We start from the raw sequence: 21,084 nt of genomic DNA, 5'->3' as shown, positions 1-21,084 counted from the left end.
AAAGGATCAAACTGATTAGCAAAGTCCTATTCGTGATGTCTAAGCCCGCATCCCTACGAATAACAGGCCAACGGGGAGAAGGCCGTACATTTGATTTGGTGTTAATAATATGAGCAGGGCTCAGCGACACAGACCTCAATGTGTGTTATTTAATTTGCGCCTCTAGCTGACAGCTTGTCAATATTACAAGGGGTTCGAAGGGCGAAAAAACGGGGAAACCGGCTTATGGAGCCTTTCCTTTCAGCACGGTATTTGTCCAACTCTCAGGCATGAGCAGTAAAGGATTTTGCCAGGCAAATAACTTCACATGTGCGGCGCTATCCGCTGTATGCTATCTGCTCAATGTTTGTTTTTCTATGCGCTGCCTGACTTGTGTTTTTCTTTGCTGTTTTCCCATTTTATTTCCACGTTTACTTTACCGCTCCTCGTCGCCGTCGCCGTCGAAACAAAAGTAAGCTAATCTTATTGTTTTCACAACAGCGCTGAGGAGCAAGACCATCGCGATTGTGGCTGTGCCTCCTGCTCCCGATCCTTTGAGTTATGCGGATGCGAATGTTTGCTTATACTTGTGCAATGCTAAAGCTTTTTGCCGTTTTGATTGGCGACGTGTTGAAGATGGATTTAAATTACACTGTTTCAGGGTACGTGAGATCCGACAGGAGTATATAGGACCGAGAATGGCAGGGTAACAACTGCGGAACTGTCGACGACGCAGAGAACCCAAAAAACTGACTGTCGACAAATGACAACTTACGTATGCACTGACTTTTCCAGCGGTTCTGTCAATATTATCATAGTATTGATTAGTTTTACTCCACGACTGCCCATAAGTGGTTTCCTCCCCCTTTCCTTACTTTGTTTTTGCAGGCGTATTTATTCGGGCTTTTTGGGCAGCGGATTTTGCTACTTTGCGTAACTCGTATTTATTTAAGCCGTTCGGTTTTATAGTCCCATTTGCGCTGTGTTTTTCTCGAAGGCTTTTAACACACTTGCCACGGTTGCTATTTTTGTTTGCCCTTTGCATAAATAAGACAAATATGGTATGATGGCAGCGAAACCACTGCTCGTTGCCGAGCTCTGGACAACTTCTTCTCTTTGGTTTGACCGTAAAAACCACCCAGCAGATAAACGACTCGCAGCAAAGTAATACATAATCCCGAGCTCAGCTTTAAAACTTACCTTCACAAGTTCATAACTTGTAGTCGTCGTAGTTGCCGAAAAAAGTTTCCCCACTTCAGTCCGAAAGCGCCGAAACGGCAGCTCCTTTTGACCAGTCGAAAGGGGATCGGAGGCACGGAGGAGCTTGTGGCCAAGCATCTGTAACTGCTTTACTTTCTAACTTGGCCGGAACACTTAAGCTCTTGCTCCAGCCGGCTCTTCAAAAGGGGAGACGACTCTTGAGAAGGAGGAGGACTCCTGCTCGAAAGGACCTGCCATGCAGTTTAAAGTGTGCCTGTCAGGGAGAATGGTGCGTAATGGGTACGGGTGGGGAGAAGCAAAGGTACTCAGTATGACATTGCAATGAAAATAAACTTGCAGCCCGCAGGAAAAAGGGAGAAGCACACGAAAGCGCTATGAAACAAAAATATTTATGCAAAACCTTAAGTGAAAGCAACGTCAATATTTTTTGGCGCCTTCAGAGCTGCGGTTTCTGCCCTGAGCTTTTGCCTTTTGTGAGCCTTTTTCCGGGTTTATTTCTTATGCAAAAACCGCATAAAAATCATGAAACAATTGCCAAGTTCTTTTCAGCTAGTTGAATATTGAAAAAGTTCGCTAAGAACTCAGATTTTATGAATAGTTTCTGTTTGTGCCATATGGAGACTTGGCTTAACGCTTTATAGTTCACAAGAAGACACAAATGTCCATAAGCTCCGATGCGAAGTCTTGGTTAAAGTTTCCCCCATTACGGTTTTCTCGTCGCATGCGATAAATGGCGAGGAGCGGGGACACGTGTGTCTTTTGTCCAGATTTTCCCACTGACAGGAATCGATCGATAAATGTGCTTATCAGCAAGTAGTCGACACATTTCGCTTATCAAAGCATTTTGGCTTATCGAATGTGGCGTTATGCAGGAGGGGAGCAAAGAAGCAGTCCGCCCATCGATATTAAATTATAACAATGTGGTGAGTGGTTTCCTGTGATGGGTGGAATGGGTGCTTGCATATCTAATCAGCCCACAACAACAACATGGAAAGGGGTGCGCACAATTGACTCATTAACAGGCAAAACCGCGACAAGCAAGGTCCAATGCAAACACAGCCGCACACACAACGATTTGTTATGTTTAATGATGTTGCTGGTTGTGGTCCCTAAACTTTCCCCTTTCCCTCCCTTTGCCCAATATCCAGCAGGATAATTAGAATGGCTTAGCCTAATATGCGTGCAAGTTCTCCCAAAATTTGGTTTGGCTTAGAGTTTCCACATGTAAATGCCTATTATTAAAGACAATAAATACACTGGGGGAAAATAGTGCAACATTGTGAGATTTGCATTAGTTTCATTGCATTCTTTGCCCTCTTAAAACCTCTTGAACTAGTGCAAAATAATCAAAGTGAAAAATTGCCTAACGGTTGCACAATTGACAGCTAGTTACTGCTAATCGACTTTGCTGTTTATACAAGGCCGACAGAGATGAGTAGTAGATGGGCAAACGCTTCCTAACAATTACATTACAATTTTTACACAATCAACGTCATCGTCATCGTAATAATCAGGCAAAGTGGAGTATCAAATTACTGGCAGTGGAACGGAAACCCAGCAACAGCCACTGATGGCATCCCTCAGGCATCTAAAGCCAGCATGGCAATCGAAGATGAAGCAGCCGCATCATCATGGGCTCTCTTGCCACTCGGAACATCCCACATACGCCCTGTCTAGCCACGCAGCTCGGCACTCGGCAATTCTAATCAATTTTTATTATTTTTACAAACTTTGGCTCTGAGCGGGGGGGTCTAAGGCGAAGCTCACGTCGACGGGCTCTTTGTTTCCGATGGGTAGGAATTTATCTAGGCGAAGGCAAAAACAAATAGCACGCCTGGGGAGGACTGCCGTGAAGTTCTCCATTCAATTCCCCCTTGTCTTTCCTGTTGCTGGCGAACGCACAAAAACGCGTCGCAAATGGACAGGATAAGAGGAAATCGGTGGCAGGTGGGTCGGTGGCGGTGGGCGGTCGAATGTGTTTACGTTATGATTTTCGAAATCAAAATTCAGCACGAATAGGAATAAATTCACTTCCGAATGTCATTAAATTGTTTTCCGATAGAACGTGTATATTTCACGCAAGAAGTTTTGTTGCTTACTATGAACCGTTTTTGGCATCCGCCCAGCATCCTCGTCACCGACAGACGCCTCTGCCTTCCGCCTCCCTGTTTTCTTATATTATTACGATACTTGATATTATTGATTTTGATTGAGATTTATGTTGGCGAGGATGATTTCTGAGTAGCAGGAGATGCCGCTGCCGTGCAAACGTTTAGCATATTGTGCACTAAAAAAAATTTCCATAGTTTTTTTAATCTGTTGAAATGCTTTAATATGAGAAATAATACCTAGTAAAAAAAAAATCACGAATACTAAAATATAAGAAAAAGAAAAAAGTAATAAGTATTATACCTTTAAGTGCACAGTATTTTTTTAAGTGCACAGTCCTCTAGCCCTAAAAAACTTTGCAAAATGCATAAATTTTGTGCACTGCCAGTTGCTTTGATTAATGCGCAAAAGTTTTCGCCTTTAACTAATAAAAGTTTTCTTCGCGATTTCCGCCTGTAAATTGACTCAACATCTTTACCATGTTCCCTCTTCTTCCTTTTCCAGAACTCGATCACCCAGAGCGACTACAGCGCCCAGTCCCCGGCGAGCGGATCGCCTCTGCCCCTTAGCGCCGCTACCAATTCTACCAGTAACAATGCCAACAGCTCAAGCGACAGCAACAACAGCGCCATGGGAATCTTGCAAAACAACACAAGCGCCGTCAATGCGGGCGGCAACGCCACCGGGGGACCCAATACTGTGCTCCGTGTGATTGTCGAGTCCTTGATGTACCCCGTCTCGCTGGACGTTCTGCACCAGATCTTCCAGCGCTATGGAAAGGTGCTGAAGATTGTCACCTTCACAAAGAACAATTCATTCCAGGTGAGTTAAGGTTTCGATGTTCAGTCTTTTGTTTATCCTCAAAACCACACATCTAAGGTCTAACCACAAACCTTTCCCTCTTAGGCCCTCATCCAATATCCGGACGCCAACTCCGCCCAGCACGCCAAGTCGCTCCTGGACGGGCAGAATATATACAACGGCTGCTGCACGCTGCGTATTGATAACAGCAAGCTGACGGCTCTGAATGTTAAGTACAACAACGACAAATCGCGCGACTTCACGAACCCCGCTCTGCCACCTGGTGAACCGGGAGTGGATATCATGCCCACCGCCGGCGGACTGATGAACACCAATGATCTTCTTTTGATCGCCGCACGTCAGCGACCTTCTCTCTCAGGTGATAAAATAGGTAACACAAACGGAACATTTTCCCAAATTTTTCTTTGCTTTTCATCAGCTTCAAGTTGCTAACCACTCAAACGCCTAACTTTTCCACCAGGCTTTTTTGATTTTCAAGAGAGATTTTCCGACATAATATTTAATACGACCTATTTCTGTCGTTCAAAGTAATACGGTTATTCTGTGTAATTTGATTACTTCGTAATTATTTGGCCGAGTTATTTGACGTTGCTTTATCACTTTTTAAAAATTTAAAAATCAAAAGTCAAATGTAAGAGGCTTAACGTAAGCAAATTTCTTTTTGGCATTAGTGAAAATATTGTTTATTGCTTTTACACCTGCTATCGATTCACACAGAGCTTAAGTAGCATGCAACTAATAAAACATTGTCAGCCTTGGTAGATTGCTTACTCTTGTTCAATTTTCTTCCAGTCAACGGCCTGGGCGCCCCCGGAGTCCTGCCGCCCTTTGCCTTGGGCCTGGGCACTCCACTGACCGGCGGGTACAACAACGCCCTGCCCAACTTAGCCGCTTTCTCGCTGGCCAACAGCGGCGCCCTGCAGCCGGCCGCTCCTGCAATGCGAGGTTACTCGAATGTCTTGCTTGTCTCGAATTTAAATGAGGAGGTAAGTGCGGACCTTTGCAGGTGAAGTGAAGTTCTTAGTCCCTGGTCGGGTATTCAGTTTGTTGAGATAAGCAACCAGAGTCTGCAATAAATAAGTGCTATTCAAGAAAGTGATTAAAGCGACAAGGAAGAAAATCATTCAGATAATGTAAAAAATTAATAAGTTTCATTTGGTATGCGCCAATTGTTTTATATATGTAAGTCCCCAATTTATTAGTCCAATAGTGAAATACGCTTTAAATTTTTACCTCCCGCAAATTTACTCATATTCTTATAATCATGCTATTACACGGATAAGAATATAGATACATATATAGAGTAAATGTTGGCAAGCCTGGGACCTGAGAAGATCCCCCTTTCCCTGCCTCTACCTGTCTATCTCTTTCTCTGTGTTCCAGCCTGATACTGAAACATAATCTACAGAATTTACAGACCATGCTCTATTATTTAGTTTGTATGTTTCCTATTTAACGTATACTTTGTTGTTTTTTTATTTGTAATACATCTGAAACCAAACTCTCGCTAACTGACGACAAACTCTATTTTCTCTTTTTCTCTGTAGATGGTCACGCCTGATGCTCTCTTTACCCTTTTTGGTACGTCTGCACAAACGATTACTCTATTAATTGCCAGATCTTTTAACTTTATTTGTTTGTTGTCCGGGCCAAGCTAGAGGATGGCTGTTAGTGGGAGAGGTGCAGCAATGCACTCCTCTGTGGACACATCTTCATTTGTTGCTGACCTCTGTCTCTTCTTAAATCTAACTCCTTTTCGATCTCTACCCTGGAATAAGGGAGCACCTATTGTCCTGTCTAGCTTTGCCCGGCTACAACGTGTCCCACATAAATTTACACTCCTTAAACTATTTATAAGTAGTTCACTTGATTATTCATTGAATTTACACTGTACGAATCGAGCGAAGCCAACGCTTATCCTTTACTTCATGTAGCTGTGCTCTCTGTTCTCTGTGTTCTCCTTTTATGCTCGCTTCCGTTTGGCATTTACGCCATTTACGTGCAATCAGCAAAAGTGCCATGTATTATTTATAGCACGGTATAGGATGAAGCACGGGTGTGCGGTGGGCTAACAAAGCAATAGCTGACAAAAATGCGGCACAAACTGTTTAAAATGCTGAAAAGGCCTTTTCAAGGGTCCGGGGCCTGGAATTTGGTAATTTGGGTATGCAACGGGCATCTGGCAGTTTGCACGTCAAATGCATTCGCCACGTGGGGGATGTGGATCAGAATTAATAACTCATAGAGCTCATACACCTGGACCTCGTGAAGAAATCCATTCCTAGCGCAAACCGATCATATTCTAGAGATGGTCGAAGGCCATGCCCCTGCAAGAAATGAAAATAAATTTAGCGCATCCCGATCATGCTGTAAAACCCATTTAAATGGAGAAATGGGTTTCCATATAGCAGTGCCAGTATTTATTGTATTGCGAAATGGAATAAACCAACTAAAGCCGGCAACAAATGGCTTTCTAATAGCTTTTTGCCCAGAACAGCAGGGACAAATCCATCAGGCAGCTTGAAATAGGAATGGAAAATGTTCTTTTGGTATCCAGTCTTGTCCTTCTGCCTTCTGCCATTTATCCTGTCATAAGTTCTGCTTACAAATTGTAAAACAATGAAAATGAGAATACACTCGACGTCCTGGAAACCTCTACGTACATATATTAAAAACAGAGCAGACGCAACTGGCAACAAGTGAAACCGCACTCAGGCGGGAGCGGTGGTGCATTGGCAACACCACTACGTGTGCATCCTGTTGCTCCTCCGTTGTCTTCGTGTGCGTTGGTGCGTCAGTGTGTGTGTGAAATTACATGAATTAAGTGTGCTCGTTGTTGGTTTCCATTGTTGAGGCACAGGACCCAGGGCCAGAGGGTAAGAGAGCGAGCTCCTGTGGGCTGAGAGCTGAAATGCATGCAGAAAACACATGCTTTAACATGTGCTCATCCTTCCGCACACACAGACATCGCCACATGAACTCCAGCACCCACTAACACACACGCAGCACAAAAGATTGAGTGCGGAAGTGCATAGCTATAAAAATGTCCATTTATTTAGTTATCATTGCGCTTGTTGCTGTCGCCCATTGCTGCTTTTGCTGCCTTTCTATAGTTTGTGTGCACACGGAGAAAATACGTGGCTTGTCGTGTCCCACGGACATTAAAAGCAACACATGCGCCACAATATTTTTTGCATTCGAAATTCAAATATTTTATTAGTATATTTTTGACATCCACAAAAAGGACAACCTCTCTTATCACAACTGCGAATTGCCGTCTCGAAAATATGTTTTGTTATAGTTAGTTAAATATTTGAAATTTAAATATTAAAACTTTCAGCGCCTTCGGACTAAGAAATTGGTTATTTTTCTCCGTGCGTGTGTGTGGTTTTTACCTAACGCTTTCTCGGTCCCTGTATACATATTTATATATACTTTTTATACTACACACAGCCATGATCATTGTGTAGTTTTTGCTGGCTCTTACAATTGAAATAAAATTTACTTGTGACTTTTTGTAGCTCGTTGGTTCGGTTAGCCAGTCGGTTGGTTGGTTTCTCGAATGGAAAAGGGGATTGTCTCCAGTGTTCTTGCTGGATTTTCGTCGTCTGCCGTCTGTTTGCCAAATGAATTTAACTAACTTTGTAAAGTTAATGGGGTTTGCTGTTTGAATTGCTCTTCCAACTCCCCCCAGCTCCGTGTGTGTGTTTTATTATTTTATGGGATTCTCAGTTGACTTTTCACTTGCGCTGCATTTCTCCATTTGGCTTGCCCCATTATGTACTTGATTTAATTACCAAAACACATCGATTGAGCAAGTTTTTGTCCGGTGCTACGAGCATTCTGCCAAGTGTGGCGCATAATTGCAGCATAATGGATTTTGTTGCCACAACACGAGCTGTACCCTTCTCCTCCGCATTCTCAATACTGGCGATTCAATCTCTGGTGATTTTTTTGCCCCAATGTGCATGCATGGTATGTGTGTTCAACAACCAGAGTCTGGCTCTCGACCCTTTGTCTCTGGTGACACAAAACGTTTGTTTGCGGCCACACACAGGCTTCCCATTTGTTTGTATGCAAATGCATTTAATTTGAGTTTAAATACCCAAATATAAACTTCTGCCAAACAAACGCAACCACATGGAGAATGGCCGGCAACAATGAGTTAAGCCGCTTGCTTGCCCGGAACTTCACCCTTGTGTGCTGTGCCTTTGATTTATATTTACAAATTGCATCCATTCTGTCAGCAGTTCGGGGCTTATCGCTCAAAGTAAACAGAAATGTTGCCAAACGTATTAATTGCTTAAAAATTGTTTCTGTTCTGTCGTGCCGTTCTTGTTGCCGGATTTGTGCAGCGTAAACCACAGAGCACCACAGGGCAACTTTGAGCCACTGAGCCGGGTAAATCCGATCAGCAGACCGCTTAGCAGACTCCTGCTGCATCTGAAGTTACAGCTCCTGCTCCTCACCCCCCTTATCTGCCTTCTACTCGTGCGCCAGTTGACTGCCGCCTGCACTGCTAATAAAGCTTAGATTGCTGATTAAACGCTTCGAAGGGCTCAGCTCAGAGCGAAGTGGAAAAGTTAGATACCAATACGCCCTGTTGCACAGCCGAGATGGAGAGATGTCGATAAGTCCAACGTTAAGCGTATTATTATTGGGGTGCCAATAGATGTAGATAAACTCGACGGCTTTCCAAGGAGCCGAGCAAGCACCCAGCGTGTAATTGACGGCCAGAGTCTCGACGGGCAATCAACCGAATGGCAAGCTAAAATTTTATGTAATAACCTTTGAATTTCCAAGTAGCTCTAAGCAGACAGCGGACAGACAGGAGCACCACCAGTGACACTTAAAAGAGCTAGGAGGTGCTCTACAAACAAGTGCACAAAAAAACCCGTCACATTTAAATGGGTAGATTCTTTGAAATATTTTGAGATTTAGATTATTTTACAGACAATATATTAGCTAGTCACTTATCTTATTGTTCCGGCTGTTGCTCAGTGAATATCATCGTCATGTATAATGCCTCAATTCAAGCAGTCACGATCAGCCCCGGTTTTTGATCAGTGTAGTAGGCAACTGGCAAGCGAGTAGGAAACGTCAACCGGCAAATGGCAAACGGTTGCTTTTGTTATGTTAATAGCAACACGCTAGGACACGTAACAGCGATTTCCACATGAGGTGGGCAAAAGACGCTGCGGGCCACTTTCGGTTTGTGAATTTGGCACTTCAAAGGGTTTTAGAAGAAGGGGAAGGCACCGAGGGGCGGATGAGTATGCGGTTCGCAGCTCGCGTTCACCTGAAAGCTGTTTGCATACCAAATAATAAAAGTGGGGAGCTTAACTCTGGAACCGGGGACGAACGACGCACTTTAAGCGCAGGGATTAATCTAGCCGAAAACAGCAACAAGCGGCGCAACAAAAAGGCCAAAGGACCGGAAAAGTTGGCCCAGAACCCTTTTGGGTGTCAGCCAGTCAGACATTTTATTAGTTTTGACAGCGCTTTGTTAGCTCTGCCTGCGACTAGGCGAATACCCAATTGAAAGGTCCCAGCGGCTCTCTGGGGCATGCTCTTTAGACACTTGACACATTCCGCTTAGGCTGTCAAGCATTCAATATCGTCCTATACCCCACTCGGCCGGAAACCAAACCGGCTGGACCAACAAGCCGACCGCCCATATCATCCGATTGCCCACTTTCGGAGGCTGGGACTTAGTTGCCTTTGCATAACAATAAAAGAAACTTAATCAGTCTGGAAATCGTCTGAGAAGCGTGCTCTGATACCCTAACACTCGCACATATGCTATGTAATCCGCTTATGTAATTGTAAGAGCGTGATAAAAATTTATATCATTGCCGAAAATATTGTCGAAACGTGTTTAATTGATTTTTTATGCGTTCAGAGCTCCAGAGTGTTGTGTGATTTTCCCTCTTTATACATATGTGCGTCGATTGTTGTTCCTACGAATGCGCGAAATAATTTCATAAAATTTTATGCGCTACATGTTGTGGCAGAAATGCAATTTGATAAAGTGCCCGAAACAGGAAAAATTAAATCCAATGTGCAAATAATTTCAATGAATCGCAACAAATCGCTTTAGCAGCTAAACGCAGTATGACAGGCGTTCCCGGCAATGTGATTAAATGGAAGCTATCGATTTGAATTCGAATTTCCGTTTAGCTTTTGACACCGGCTATAATGGAGATGGAAAAGAAGGGAAGTTCTGAGGGCCGTTTCAACTTTATAGACTCCCAGGCCAACATGCCACCGCCATCCGCATAATTCTTCATCTAGAATATGCTCAAACACGCGACTAATGGGCCGCCGGGGAATCGGCTTCGCTGTCTGCATACGTTAGTGTCGCGAAGCCACAAAAAAAAGAAACTTTTGGAGGAACATTCAGACGATAATAAATTATTATCAAGTCTGTCTGTTGGACGCGGCTGGGAATACGAATAAAGATTGTGGCTACCGGGCACACTTTGCACGGCAAACGGCAGCTGTTGCTCATACGCCCCGTTGCACGCCGAGTTATGCTGGTGACTGGAGAAGGGCCGGGCCGCATGCCTGGCATTCAATATGCTCCACTGCCAATACCTGCAGATGTGGATGTTGATGTCGACGTCTGCTGCTGCTGCTGCTGCTGATGCTACTTCTGGCCTCGCCTGCAATTGTTACCCCGAATTCCTGGAAAAAACGAAACGATATTGCTCGGTGTTTGGCATAAGTCAAGTCCACCGGATAACTGGGAACTAAGGCAGTCAGTCAGTCAGGCAGCTAGTCGTCTGTATAAAATGGATTTACTGCCAACTGTTGAACTGCGTTCTCCGTCCTGCGAACTCCTCCGTGTACCTCACTATTTACTACCTGCATTTCCACTGCTAGTTTTGTAACTTGTTAGCGCAGCGCTCGCTTGGCTACGCTTCGAGTAGCTGACATGGCCCCCACTTATATAGCTGGCATGGCTTCCGAAGTTCTTGTACTGGTAAAAAATCTATAAGATTCCTTGACTCTTTAGTATATCTTCATTTCGAGAGACCTGAAGTAACCTCCTGCATTAAATGGAAGTCTTGGCGTGGCCTTAATAATTAAGAAGAAGGGAATAAATTAATCTTAAGTACCGAAGTAAAATTGGTCACAGTGTAAAGCCTCTATTGTGCGCGTGTGTGTGTGGCTGAAAGAAGTTGAAAATTTACTTTCCGCATTATTCGATTTGTTGTCTTGGGCAGGGCTGCACTTTACATTGTTTGCTTTGGGGTCGGTTTTGCCATTGGCATTGCCATTGCCCTTTGGCCACCAAGTCGACCGGCAACTATTTTTTATGCTTGATGGCAATTTGCGCCCCGCTTCGAATTTGCGCTGATTGGCTGCACATGGGATGAAGCCCGGGTAGGGTCACCCAATAGACCGACTCTTGGCCAGCTGTCAAAGCAAAAGACACTGGCCAGAGGAAAGAGTCAGCAGCTTCCTTTAAGTCTCCTTTCAGCCTTAATGCAGTTCTACAGCTAGGTCTCAGCTCACCTTATATTGCGTAGTTTGTGGCGTAAGTAAAGCCATAAAATACAATTCAATAACGCGTCCGTTGCCGCCGAATTGTTGCACACCAGCACACCTTGTCTGACAGCTGTAAAATCCGTGGCCTTAAAACGAAATGCGGCAAGGAAGCCAAGCCAGCTGGGCCAACGGAAGAGCTGTAGCCAAGCAGACGCAGTTCGAATTGAAGCTCGTAAAAAATAGCACAGAAAACTTATTGAGCCAGTTATGAGTTTCGTACATGATACTAACGGCGTGGCCCCCGGCAATAATGCGAGTGCTTGGGTGGTAGGCAAAGAGAGCAAGGTGGAAAAATGATAGTGCCCAAGATATCTGGTGTACATGTTATGGCTTTTTGGTGGGGTGTAAAACTCTTCCGCGGTCGCCATAAACCGCTTGGAGCTGTCCAAAAATTCAGGCAGCAGTCGAGGGGAATGAAGGCGACTACTCTGGACAGTTCAAAGCTTAAAGCATAAAAAGCTACTATCACCTAAATACACTTAAAAACAAGTTAATTTATATTTAGAAGCACCGGGCTCATTGTTCAATTAATCTATAAATAGTATATACTTTTGTTGGGTTTTCAAGTGTACAATTTTATATAAGAGAAAGTTTTCCGGAGCAGCAGCTACAAAGTTCTTTAGTTGGCCCGCTCACCATTCGTGCGGCGATACTCGAATTACTTCACTGGCCGACACTTATGTACCCACTACTCTCACAACCATTTACTCATAATTCTCAACTTCTCCAATCCGCAGGTGTATACGGCGATGTGCAACGTGTAAAGATTCTGTACAACAAGAAGGACTCGGCACTCATACAAATGGCGGAGCCCCAGCAAGCTTATTTGGGTAAGTCAAGCAGACGCACTTCTACCTCACTAACCCACGAATATACCCACCATCTACTGCATACCACACGGAAACAGAACGAAACTAGAGTAATGAAAAATCTGAGTCTCGATCCGTAAGCTGAGGGTCGGGGCGAAAAAAGAGCAACTGCAATTTGCAGCTTGTTTAAAATGAAAATTCCGGCAACATGAAATTCCAAACGGCGCATTCCTTTGGCAACCGTAACCATTGCTGCTGTTGGTGTTGCTTGTGCAGCTGCAAATGCAGCAAACAAAATGTATTAATAATAAAAATTGTTAAAGCGAAAGAGACGGCAACAGGGCCGAAAGCGAGGGATGGCTGGCCGTGCGCATAAATGGAATTTTATAAGCGCTTTATTACCAGCCCGCCTGGGCAGCAGCAACACCTGGCCAAGACCCACTGCTTCCCCGCCGTCCAGGCAACAAAGGCTCCTCCTCTCCTGCGCGGCGGGACATGCCAATCATTTTATTGCATTTATTTGTGTGCACTTTGCCATTGTCAGGCTGCCCGCCATGCCGATGGCCAAGGACGCCCCGTTCGGATCCCAATCCAATCCAATCCGACCCCCTGCACGCATTAAACGAAATGAAAATTGTCGCGCATTGCGACGCGTTAAGAGCAACCAACCGACGTGCCAAATTCCACTTTATTACAAAAACAGGAGCAGCAGCAGTGGCAAGGCGATCGAAGCGTTGACAGCGCTGACAGCGACACCTTTTTCAATTTCGATTTGGTTTTATTCCATTTAACACGCCAACTATCCAGCGAGCACCTCCCGCTCCACGTCCACCGGCTCTCTTTTCTCCGGTTAGCATTGTTCCCACTCAGCGGTGCGTCCGCCGCTGTCTTTCATTTGTGTTATTTATTCATTGGAAAAATAACTCAAAAGCTGTCAAAGTGCTGCGGCCCTGCAGGGAGGCGCTTAATTGAAAACAACAACGGTGCGAAAGTCCCCGCTTGAAGTCGCTGTCCTTTCCTTTGAGCTTTTAAGGAAAATGCAGTGGGTGCTGTGAGGTGTATATGCAAATTTATCAGCTTCTTCACACCTCGCTCTAAAGCCTTTGTGAGTAGGCTCTGTGATAATTTCATATAGTGTATTGTATTTGCAATGCTTCTCACTGGCCAGATCACCTTTGTTTTGCCATCTCTTTATAAATGCAAGGCCACTTTCACACACTTGCTGCATAAGAAGCATATTTTATTAGCTACTTAAGTTCGCTGAGAGCATATGAAAATGAAAATGAAAATCAGGTTGAATGTCATCAGGGCGTTAATCGTTCGAACATGTAATTTATCAATTATATTTTCCGTCACGATTCCATGTCGTTCGCACAAGCAGCGACTGCTGCTGCTGTTAATAACGTTTAAATAAATTTAATCTGCTCAATAAATGCAAAGTGCGATCGCTGCGGAAATTGCCAGCAAATTGCGCGCCTGAAAAAGCGTAAGCTACTGCATAATAAATGCCATCAACTGTTTATTGATTTAAATAAAAAGAAAATAAGTGCTTGGCAGCCCAGCACACACACAGGTGCTCAAATAAGCAAAGTCCCGGGGGTATCCACGAATCCGCAGACCAAATATCCGCAGTTGCACTCGCACATCCGCCGCTCCACCGCAAACTATTTTCGCAACCTTGTCACGAAATGGGTGGAGTGTTTTCTCTTTAAAATATGCTTTGTCCTGTACTCAATTATTTTTTAATTATAATTATGTAAGCAAAAAACTTCCTGAATTTGAAGCCGCTTCGGCGGGTGGTACACCTTGCATTCTTTGGCTTGCAGCTCAATAGCATTCCTGCTTTGAGATTTTCCATCTTAATTAATTCGGTTAAGCAAACGGATGGGGGATGGGGCTGCCAAGTAGAGCTAATCAACAGCAACTCTCGAAAATGCATGGCATAATTACGGGTAATTTTCCTTTGTGCGCATTTGCGCGCTGTGACAGCATCAGCAGCTGTCCGAATTCGTTTCGGTGGCGTATACGTAATGCTGTGATAATTGAATTCGTCGAAAAATTGACAGCATTTCGAAGACCACAAAATCCTGCCACCGGCTGCAATTGATAAAACTATTGTGCCAACTCTACGCAAATGAAGCGACGAAACCGGAAACTAGTCAACTGTTTGACCAAACAAGCAAATTATTGTGCCAAACTAGAAAGTCAACATCCCTTTCGCTCACACACACCACTCCTTTTCACTCCCCCAGTCAAACACACAATGGCGAACCAACTACCCAACTACCCCAGGGTATATGAAAACATTAATGGGAATCCTACAGCATATAGACTACAAATGTGCCGCATGGGCTGCCAAATGGCAAATACTTCCACTACTGCCTCCTACCTTTGTTTTAGCCCATCCATCTACACTATTAAAAACTTTAGTGTTCTTTATTTAAGGAATATTCGAAAACAACATTTTATAAAAGATAAGATGCCAATGTTTTTTCAAAGTGTAATCAGCTACCTGGACACAAGAACCAGCCCGAAATGGAACCCGGGTTCGGGGCGGGAGTGCGCACTTATTCACTCATAAAATATTAACAAATTCATTCGTTACTTTGCCCAAAACTCTCGCCAACAAACAAAGACGATTACCGAACGTGGAGCAGCAGGAAGCAGCAGCTGCCCGGGGTCAACCCACACACCCCATGCATACGAAAGTGTCTCGTAAGGTGGTGTGCGTTATGGCGAGGGCCACACACAAAATACGGCTACAATTGCACACTCAGCATACGAATTACAGCGTAAAGGCGCAAAAAGTTTTGCAAGAGAAGTCAACGGAAATCGGAGCAAAAAGGGGACCCTACGAGAATCAAAATGGAATGGGCACCCATTCCCAGTACTAAATGCGACAGCAATCTGAATGCACGGAGGCAAGGAGCCAGAAAATAGACAAATACGAAATGGAAAGCAATAAGCTTTCCACCACCCACTGTGGCGTCCACTTGGTGGGCAGTTTAAGGTGTTTGCGTACCAAGGATGTTGTAATGGACTATTTTGTTGGGTGGTGGGGCACAGGATGGGGTGAGGCTGGGCGGGATTAAGTTTTGCGCAACGTATTGCCAACCATGTATGAAATTTATTGGCGCACTCCCAGCTGTCAGCTAGGGCCTTTCCCCCCTCCCCTGTTAGCAAATAATTTTCCTGTTTGCCGTACAAATTACTCCCAAATATTTTGCATAAGCGTACGCATAAAGGCATTTGCAATAAAAACAAACAACAAACACAGACTTTCACATGTGTCGGTCGCATTTCATTGCCATTTGTATTATGGTCGATTACGCATACGCCATGTGTGTGCGTGTGCTGCCAAACTAGAAGTCGAGCTCGGTAAAAGTTTCCTCGGACTTGGGTTGACAATGCTAAGTGACTATTTGAATGACTTGGCGTCGGCCCTCTGTGGGCCACTATTAATTACGAAGCTGGGAAAACGCCGGGCAGAGGATGTTTTGCATAGTTTACGAGCCAGAGATAATAAAGCGCCTGGCCAGTGCGGCCGTAGATCATAGTCAAGGAATTGCTGGACATTAATCGTTCAAATCATGAAAGTTGCAACTAACTTGGAGTTTATCAGGTGGGGGTAGTAAACTCATCCCTAGTTCCGGATGCGGGCTCACCTGAGCCACATTTTCCCCATCCTGTGCGCCTTCCGCTTGTAGAGTAACATTTTCTGAGTGCGGTTGGTCCCAAGTGTATGATGCTTAAAAGTCTTAAACCCAGAACTTCATGCATAAAACAAGGGCAGACCCTCAAAGACTCATCGCCGAGTCATTTCACTTACTTTTCGGTTTCCCCATTCCATGTTCCACTCTACTTTCTTTTGTTAGTTAATAATGATTTGTTTTTGCCGCTGATGTTGGTCAGCAGGCTCAGCTTTGTAATTAAAAGTTTAAGATACTTTTTGAGCCGGGCCCAGAAGCAGCTGCAGCTGTAGCCAAAGTTAGAACCCGCTCCTGGCCCTTTTCGAAATGTGTCTTGCCTGCACATTAATCTTTATTACAAGTGTTTGTCATACACGAGGACGGGTGCAGGGAAAAGGATGCTTAGGCCATACGAGAAGCGGCGGCTTTGTCACTGCTGGCGCTCCTTTTATTTGACAATTTATTATATTCCTGCGTCTTTCGTTTTTGAAAATCACTTAATCCATTAGGCAAACAATAAACGGCTGAGTAAGCATATTGCGTTACAATAAAACAGAGGAGCAGTGATAAAATGTGATGTAATTTATTAATGTAATGCATGAGAGTTAAAAAAATGTTGGAACGTTTTCTGGACAGTGGCCTGACCTAAGCTGTCGGATGACTTGGCAGGAACTTAAATTAAATAAAACGTAATCGAAACTGAAATCGAAATGGAAAGGGAGATTGAAATGTATTTGAGTACAGGACTGCGTTGCACATGCATTCCATCCGAGCCGCAGGTGTTATGGCTTCTGAGAATATGAGAAATAAGGCAAAGTCCATTGGAAATGCGCCGGAAAAGAGCCTGGAGATGGCAAACTTTTGTTTGGTAATACTTTTACGGCCAAACAAGCATTTCAGCTCGTATAAATCACCAAAGGCAGACGACATTGATAAAGTTGCAGTTACATCTGAATATGTAAATATTTGCCTGCACTTATTGCTGACTTTGTTCGACGGCTGGTGGTCGGGATCTTTGACTACACTGAGGGAAGGACCGTTCCTTTTAATATAAAAAAGTTAAAGCAATACATAACATTGTTTTTTATTCGACGATAATTATTTTTTTTTTCGTTAATAAAATTAAAAATCCCATAAGAATCGAGTTGAAGGGACAGTTAAATTCATTAGGTTTAGTAAATATTTTTTTGGTAAGGTTTCTTTCTGGGATTCAGGAGTATTTTTATAGCTTGTGGCACAGCAAATAAATTGCATTGCTGCAAATACATATATTGACACACAGCAACATTTCCCATACAGACTCATCTAACAACCGGAAAACTTTTCCCTAGTGTACCCATTTTAACGTGTTACTTTCTGCTCCACAGCCATGTCTCACCTTGATAAATTACGTTTATGGGGAAAGCCGATACGTGTGATGGCAAGCAAACACCAGGCCGTTCAGCTGCCCAAGGAGGGACAGCCGGACGCAGGACTAACACGTGACTACTCGCAAAATCCGTTGCACCGCTTCAAGAAACCGGGCAGCAAGAACTACCAGAACATCTATCCGCCGTCGGCGACACTGCATTTAAGCAACATTCCGTAAGTATTCTACAGGGCATAACAATGCACTGGCTGTGACTCAGGGAATCAGATGGGGCAGTAGGCGTGGTCGGGTACAGCTTCAGTATGGATGCTGGGAGATGGCTTGATTCGGCACGACAAGGCAATTACAATTATCGCTATGAGCAGTAGAAACCCCGCGTAGCACCCTATTCTTCCAAATTTGACAAAGCACCCCGCTGGCTGGGATTCGCATGCCAACTAGAGGACGGTGACTACCCTCCGCTGCGTGAATTTATGAATCGAGCCAATCGCCCCACAGACAAAGGCCCTTTGAAGCGCCTACCGAGCGGTATCAATGAACCAGCCTCACAGCAGGTGCTGCCACATACCCACGTACCCTTAAATCTGACACTCTTTAAAGGTATCTAACAACATCTTCTCTCCTACCCTGCAGCTCATCCTGCTCTGAGGATGACATCAAAGAAGCTTTCACCTCAAACAGCTTCGAAGTTAAAGCATTCAAATTTTTCCCGTAAGTAAAACCCGCAGAGACAACTATTTTTTTATTTTTTATTTTGCCATTTGTATGTGTGCTATTAAAACTATCGGACCTACCACTAAAAACCTCATCCTTTTTATTTTACAGGAAGGACCGTAAAATGGCACTGCTGCAACTGTTGTCCGTTGAGGAGGCTGTCCTAGCACTGATTAAGATGCACAACCACCAGCTGTCCGAGTCGAATCACCTTCGTGTAAGCTTCTCGAAGTCGAACATCTAGAATCCGATGCGAAGTCAGGTTTACTGAACCTGACTAGGTACCTCCGGCGGGTACAGCTACATACAGATGCATCAGCAGCAACACCTTCAGATCCATTGGCAGCAACAAATACAAACTATAATCCGTAGTACAAGAAGAATGCACGCAAACTTCTACTGAAATGGCAGACTCCAGGAGCACTACCCACCCAATCCAACATTAATCAGCAGAAACAATCGATGCAAGAGCTATACCAATTTTAAACAATTCAACTCACTCTAAGTAAGAACTGTTTTCTGTTCATTCACCACCCTTTAGTGGGAAAAGACACAACCAATTAAGGAATCTTAAAAAAAAAAACTACAAATAAATATACATTAAAATTACCACGAAAATAGCATTTTAAGTTATGGCACGCGCAGACAACAAAACAAACAAGCAACCCACAAACTAACAATCAGCAACATCGTAACTTAAGCTTAACTTTAAACCTATAGTTCGTAAGAAAACTGCATTGCATAAAAAAACAAAAAATATATGATGAGTAGAGAGGAGTTAAGTATGTTTAAAGTAAAGAGAGAAAGATCGTAACTTAAAATATTTTTAGTGCACTGTACTGTGTTTTGGTTTTAAAAAACGACAGAAGGTCAAAAACATACGGAAAGAAGAAATTATGTTAAAAATGAATTAAGGCAATGTTTTATTATGTACATGATGCTGTTATTATATTTTAAATGAATGCAACTTAACTTTAATTTTTTACAAGTGCGCAACTTCAATTGAAGAAATAGCATACACGTAGCTCATAGATGTTTTAATTTTGCTAGACCTAAAAAGTAAGAAAGTATTTAGAAAAACGGTCCCGAATAAGCACATCGAGCCCTAAGCATATTGAAGTATAGCAAGGCAATGTGAAATAACGTTAAATGGAATTTAAGAAAATTGTATTAATTTTAATAAACCTATATAAATCAATAATTTGGACACTGCAGAGATATATCCTTGGCACGTCCGTTTGTTTAGACTATCGGGAGAATAATAATTTTAAAGGCAGTTAAATCAACGCGTACGTAAACCTTTTGTGTGTATGTATATGTAAATGTTGTTAAACTAGCGCAAATTATACAAAAACGATCAAATATACATATAAGTATGTATGTATTGAACTACAACAAACAGGAAACAGGAAATTAAACAAATTTTAAGCTAAAAAGTATAATCTTAAAGTATATATCAAAACACAAGGTAATAATATATTATCATAGACATACTGGTAACGAAAGACATATACGTGTTTTAGCAAGAAAACTTAATGATTTTTTGATAATTTTACAAGGACCTCACAACGGACAACACACACAAACACACGCATGCAGACATATGGTCACGCATACAGAAGCGAACAAATATGGAAGTTTATATATATTTAGAAAGTGAAATTATTTGTATGTTGGAGCAAAGAACAAAGGAAATGAGATAAAGTAATAAAAGTCAAAATACAGAAATGGTTAAAGAATCAACTAAATGTAACTTACATGATATGGATTTAGATCGTAAGCATGAGTAGAAGTGATCGTAATTTAAAATTAAAACAAACACAATGGAAACAATTAATTTACAATACAAAATTAACAAGTACGGAAAAAATGAAATGAGTATATCTAAACGAAAACGTGTACGAAAAGCAACAGTAAAATATTGTAAAATGTAAAATTTATTATAACACTATATTTACAGTTATAAACAAACGCGCGGGCAATACAGAAATATGACCGAAGTGGGCAAGCTGATCACGTGTGAAAAACTTTGTTTAAATCAGCTCACAGAAAAAGTTGACAATGACTACCTACATTTTTCATATAACACAGAACGCTTAGCAAACATTTTAAAGCCAACTCTAGCGTTTCATATGCATACTGCAACTAGCTCTCCAAATAATCTTAACCTTAAACCTATTTATCCTACTTACATATGATCTATGTCTATCTCTAATATATTTATATATAAACAATTTACACGTTTTGTTAGAGCATCAGAGCAAAATGAAGCAAAATGATATACATCTATATCAGACCCACGACTGCTAGAATTTCATACGAGAACTCTTGACAAATCAAAATTTCATAAGTATTTAGCGAACTTACTTCTACAACTGCAATACAGCCGAAGCTACCCAGAATACGTTAACGATTCCAGTTGGACCCTTTCACAACAACCACTTCTACTAAACAATCAGCAAAGGTTAAGGACGGGGATCAGATCGGTGTCCTTACTGATCGTTGGTATGCAGCGTTCAAAGAGTAATCAAATATTTAGCCCAACGATAATATAGATACAAAGGCGCTACTGCGTGCAAATGTTGATAGTAAACACGACACCGAGCAGCATACGAATTAATATAACTAATAGAGAATATAATAAATCAAACACTATCATAAATATACATTGAATCAAGATACAGTAACAGCGGAGGCGAGAAGTCAGATGCGCAAAGTAGGCAATGCTAATTGACAAACAGTACACTAAAAGTATTACTTTACCATGTAGAGAAACGACTAACAGTTAATTTACACTTAAATTGAAGTCTCGTATTGA

The 21,084-nt window shown here is 42.8% G+C and overlaps 1 protein-coding gene across 9 annotated transcripts in view; it reads left to right on the top strand.

Annotated features, from left to right (window-relative positions):
• The window catches only part of LOC117142623 (polypyrimidine tract-binding protein 1), a 125,345-nt gene extending 106,774 nt beyond the window's left edge, over positions 1-18,571 (top strand). For 6 of the 9 annotated variants that reach the window (XM_033306719.1, XM_033306718.1, XM_033306717.1 and 3 more), the window contains 8 exons: positions 3,814-4,131; positions 4,216-4,501; positions 4,924-5,117; positions 5,679-5,712; positions 12,423-12,515; positions 17,551-17,767; positions 18,186-18,263; positions 18,378-18,571. In XM_033306719.1, coding sequence (XP_033162610.1) covers positions 3,814-4,131; positions 4,216-4,501; positions 4,924-5,117; positions 5,679-5,712; positions 12,423-12,515; positions 17,551-17,767; positions 18,186-18,263; positions 18,378-18,510 — 1,353 coding nt within the window. In that variant the 3' untranslated portion in view covers positions 18,511-18,571. Of the gene's footprint in view, positions 1-3,813; positions 4,132-4,215; positions 4,502-4,923; positions 5,118-5,678; positions 5,713-12,422; positions 12,516-17,550; positions 17,768-18,185; positions 18,264-18,377 lie in introns of those variants that run through there. The other 3 variants (XM_033306721.1, XM_033306716.1, XR_004459568.1) reach the window with 2 other exon arrangements.
• Positions 18,572-21,084: the final 2,513 nt, after the last annotated feature.

Source organism: Drosophila mauritiana, chromosome 3R, assembly GCF_004382145.1.
Source record: "Drosophila mauritiana strain mau12 chromosome 3R, ASM438214v1, whole genome shotgun sequence".
In the NCBI taxonomy this organism is placed as follows: domain Eukaryota; kingdom Metazoa; phylum Arthropoda; class Insecta; order Diptera; family Drosophilidae; genus Drosophila; species Drosophila mauritiana.
This window is presented reverse-complemented; position numbering and strand designations above follow the sequence as displayed.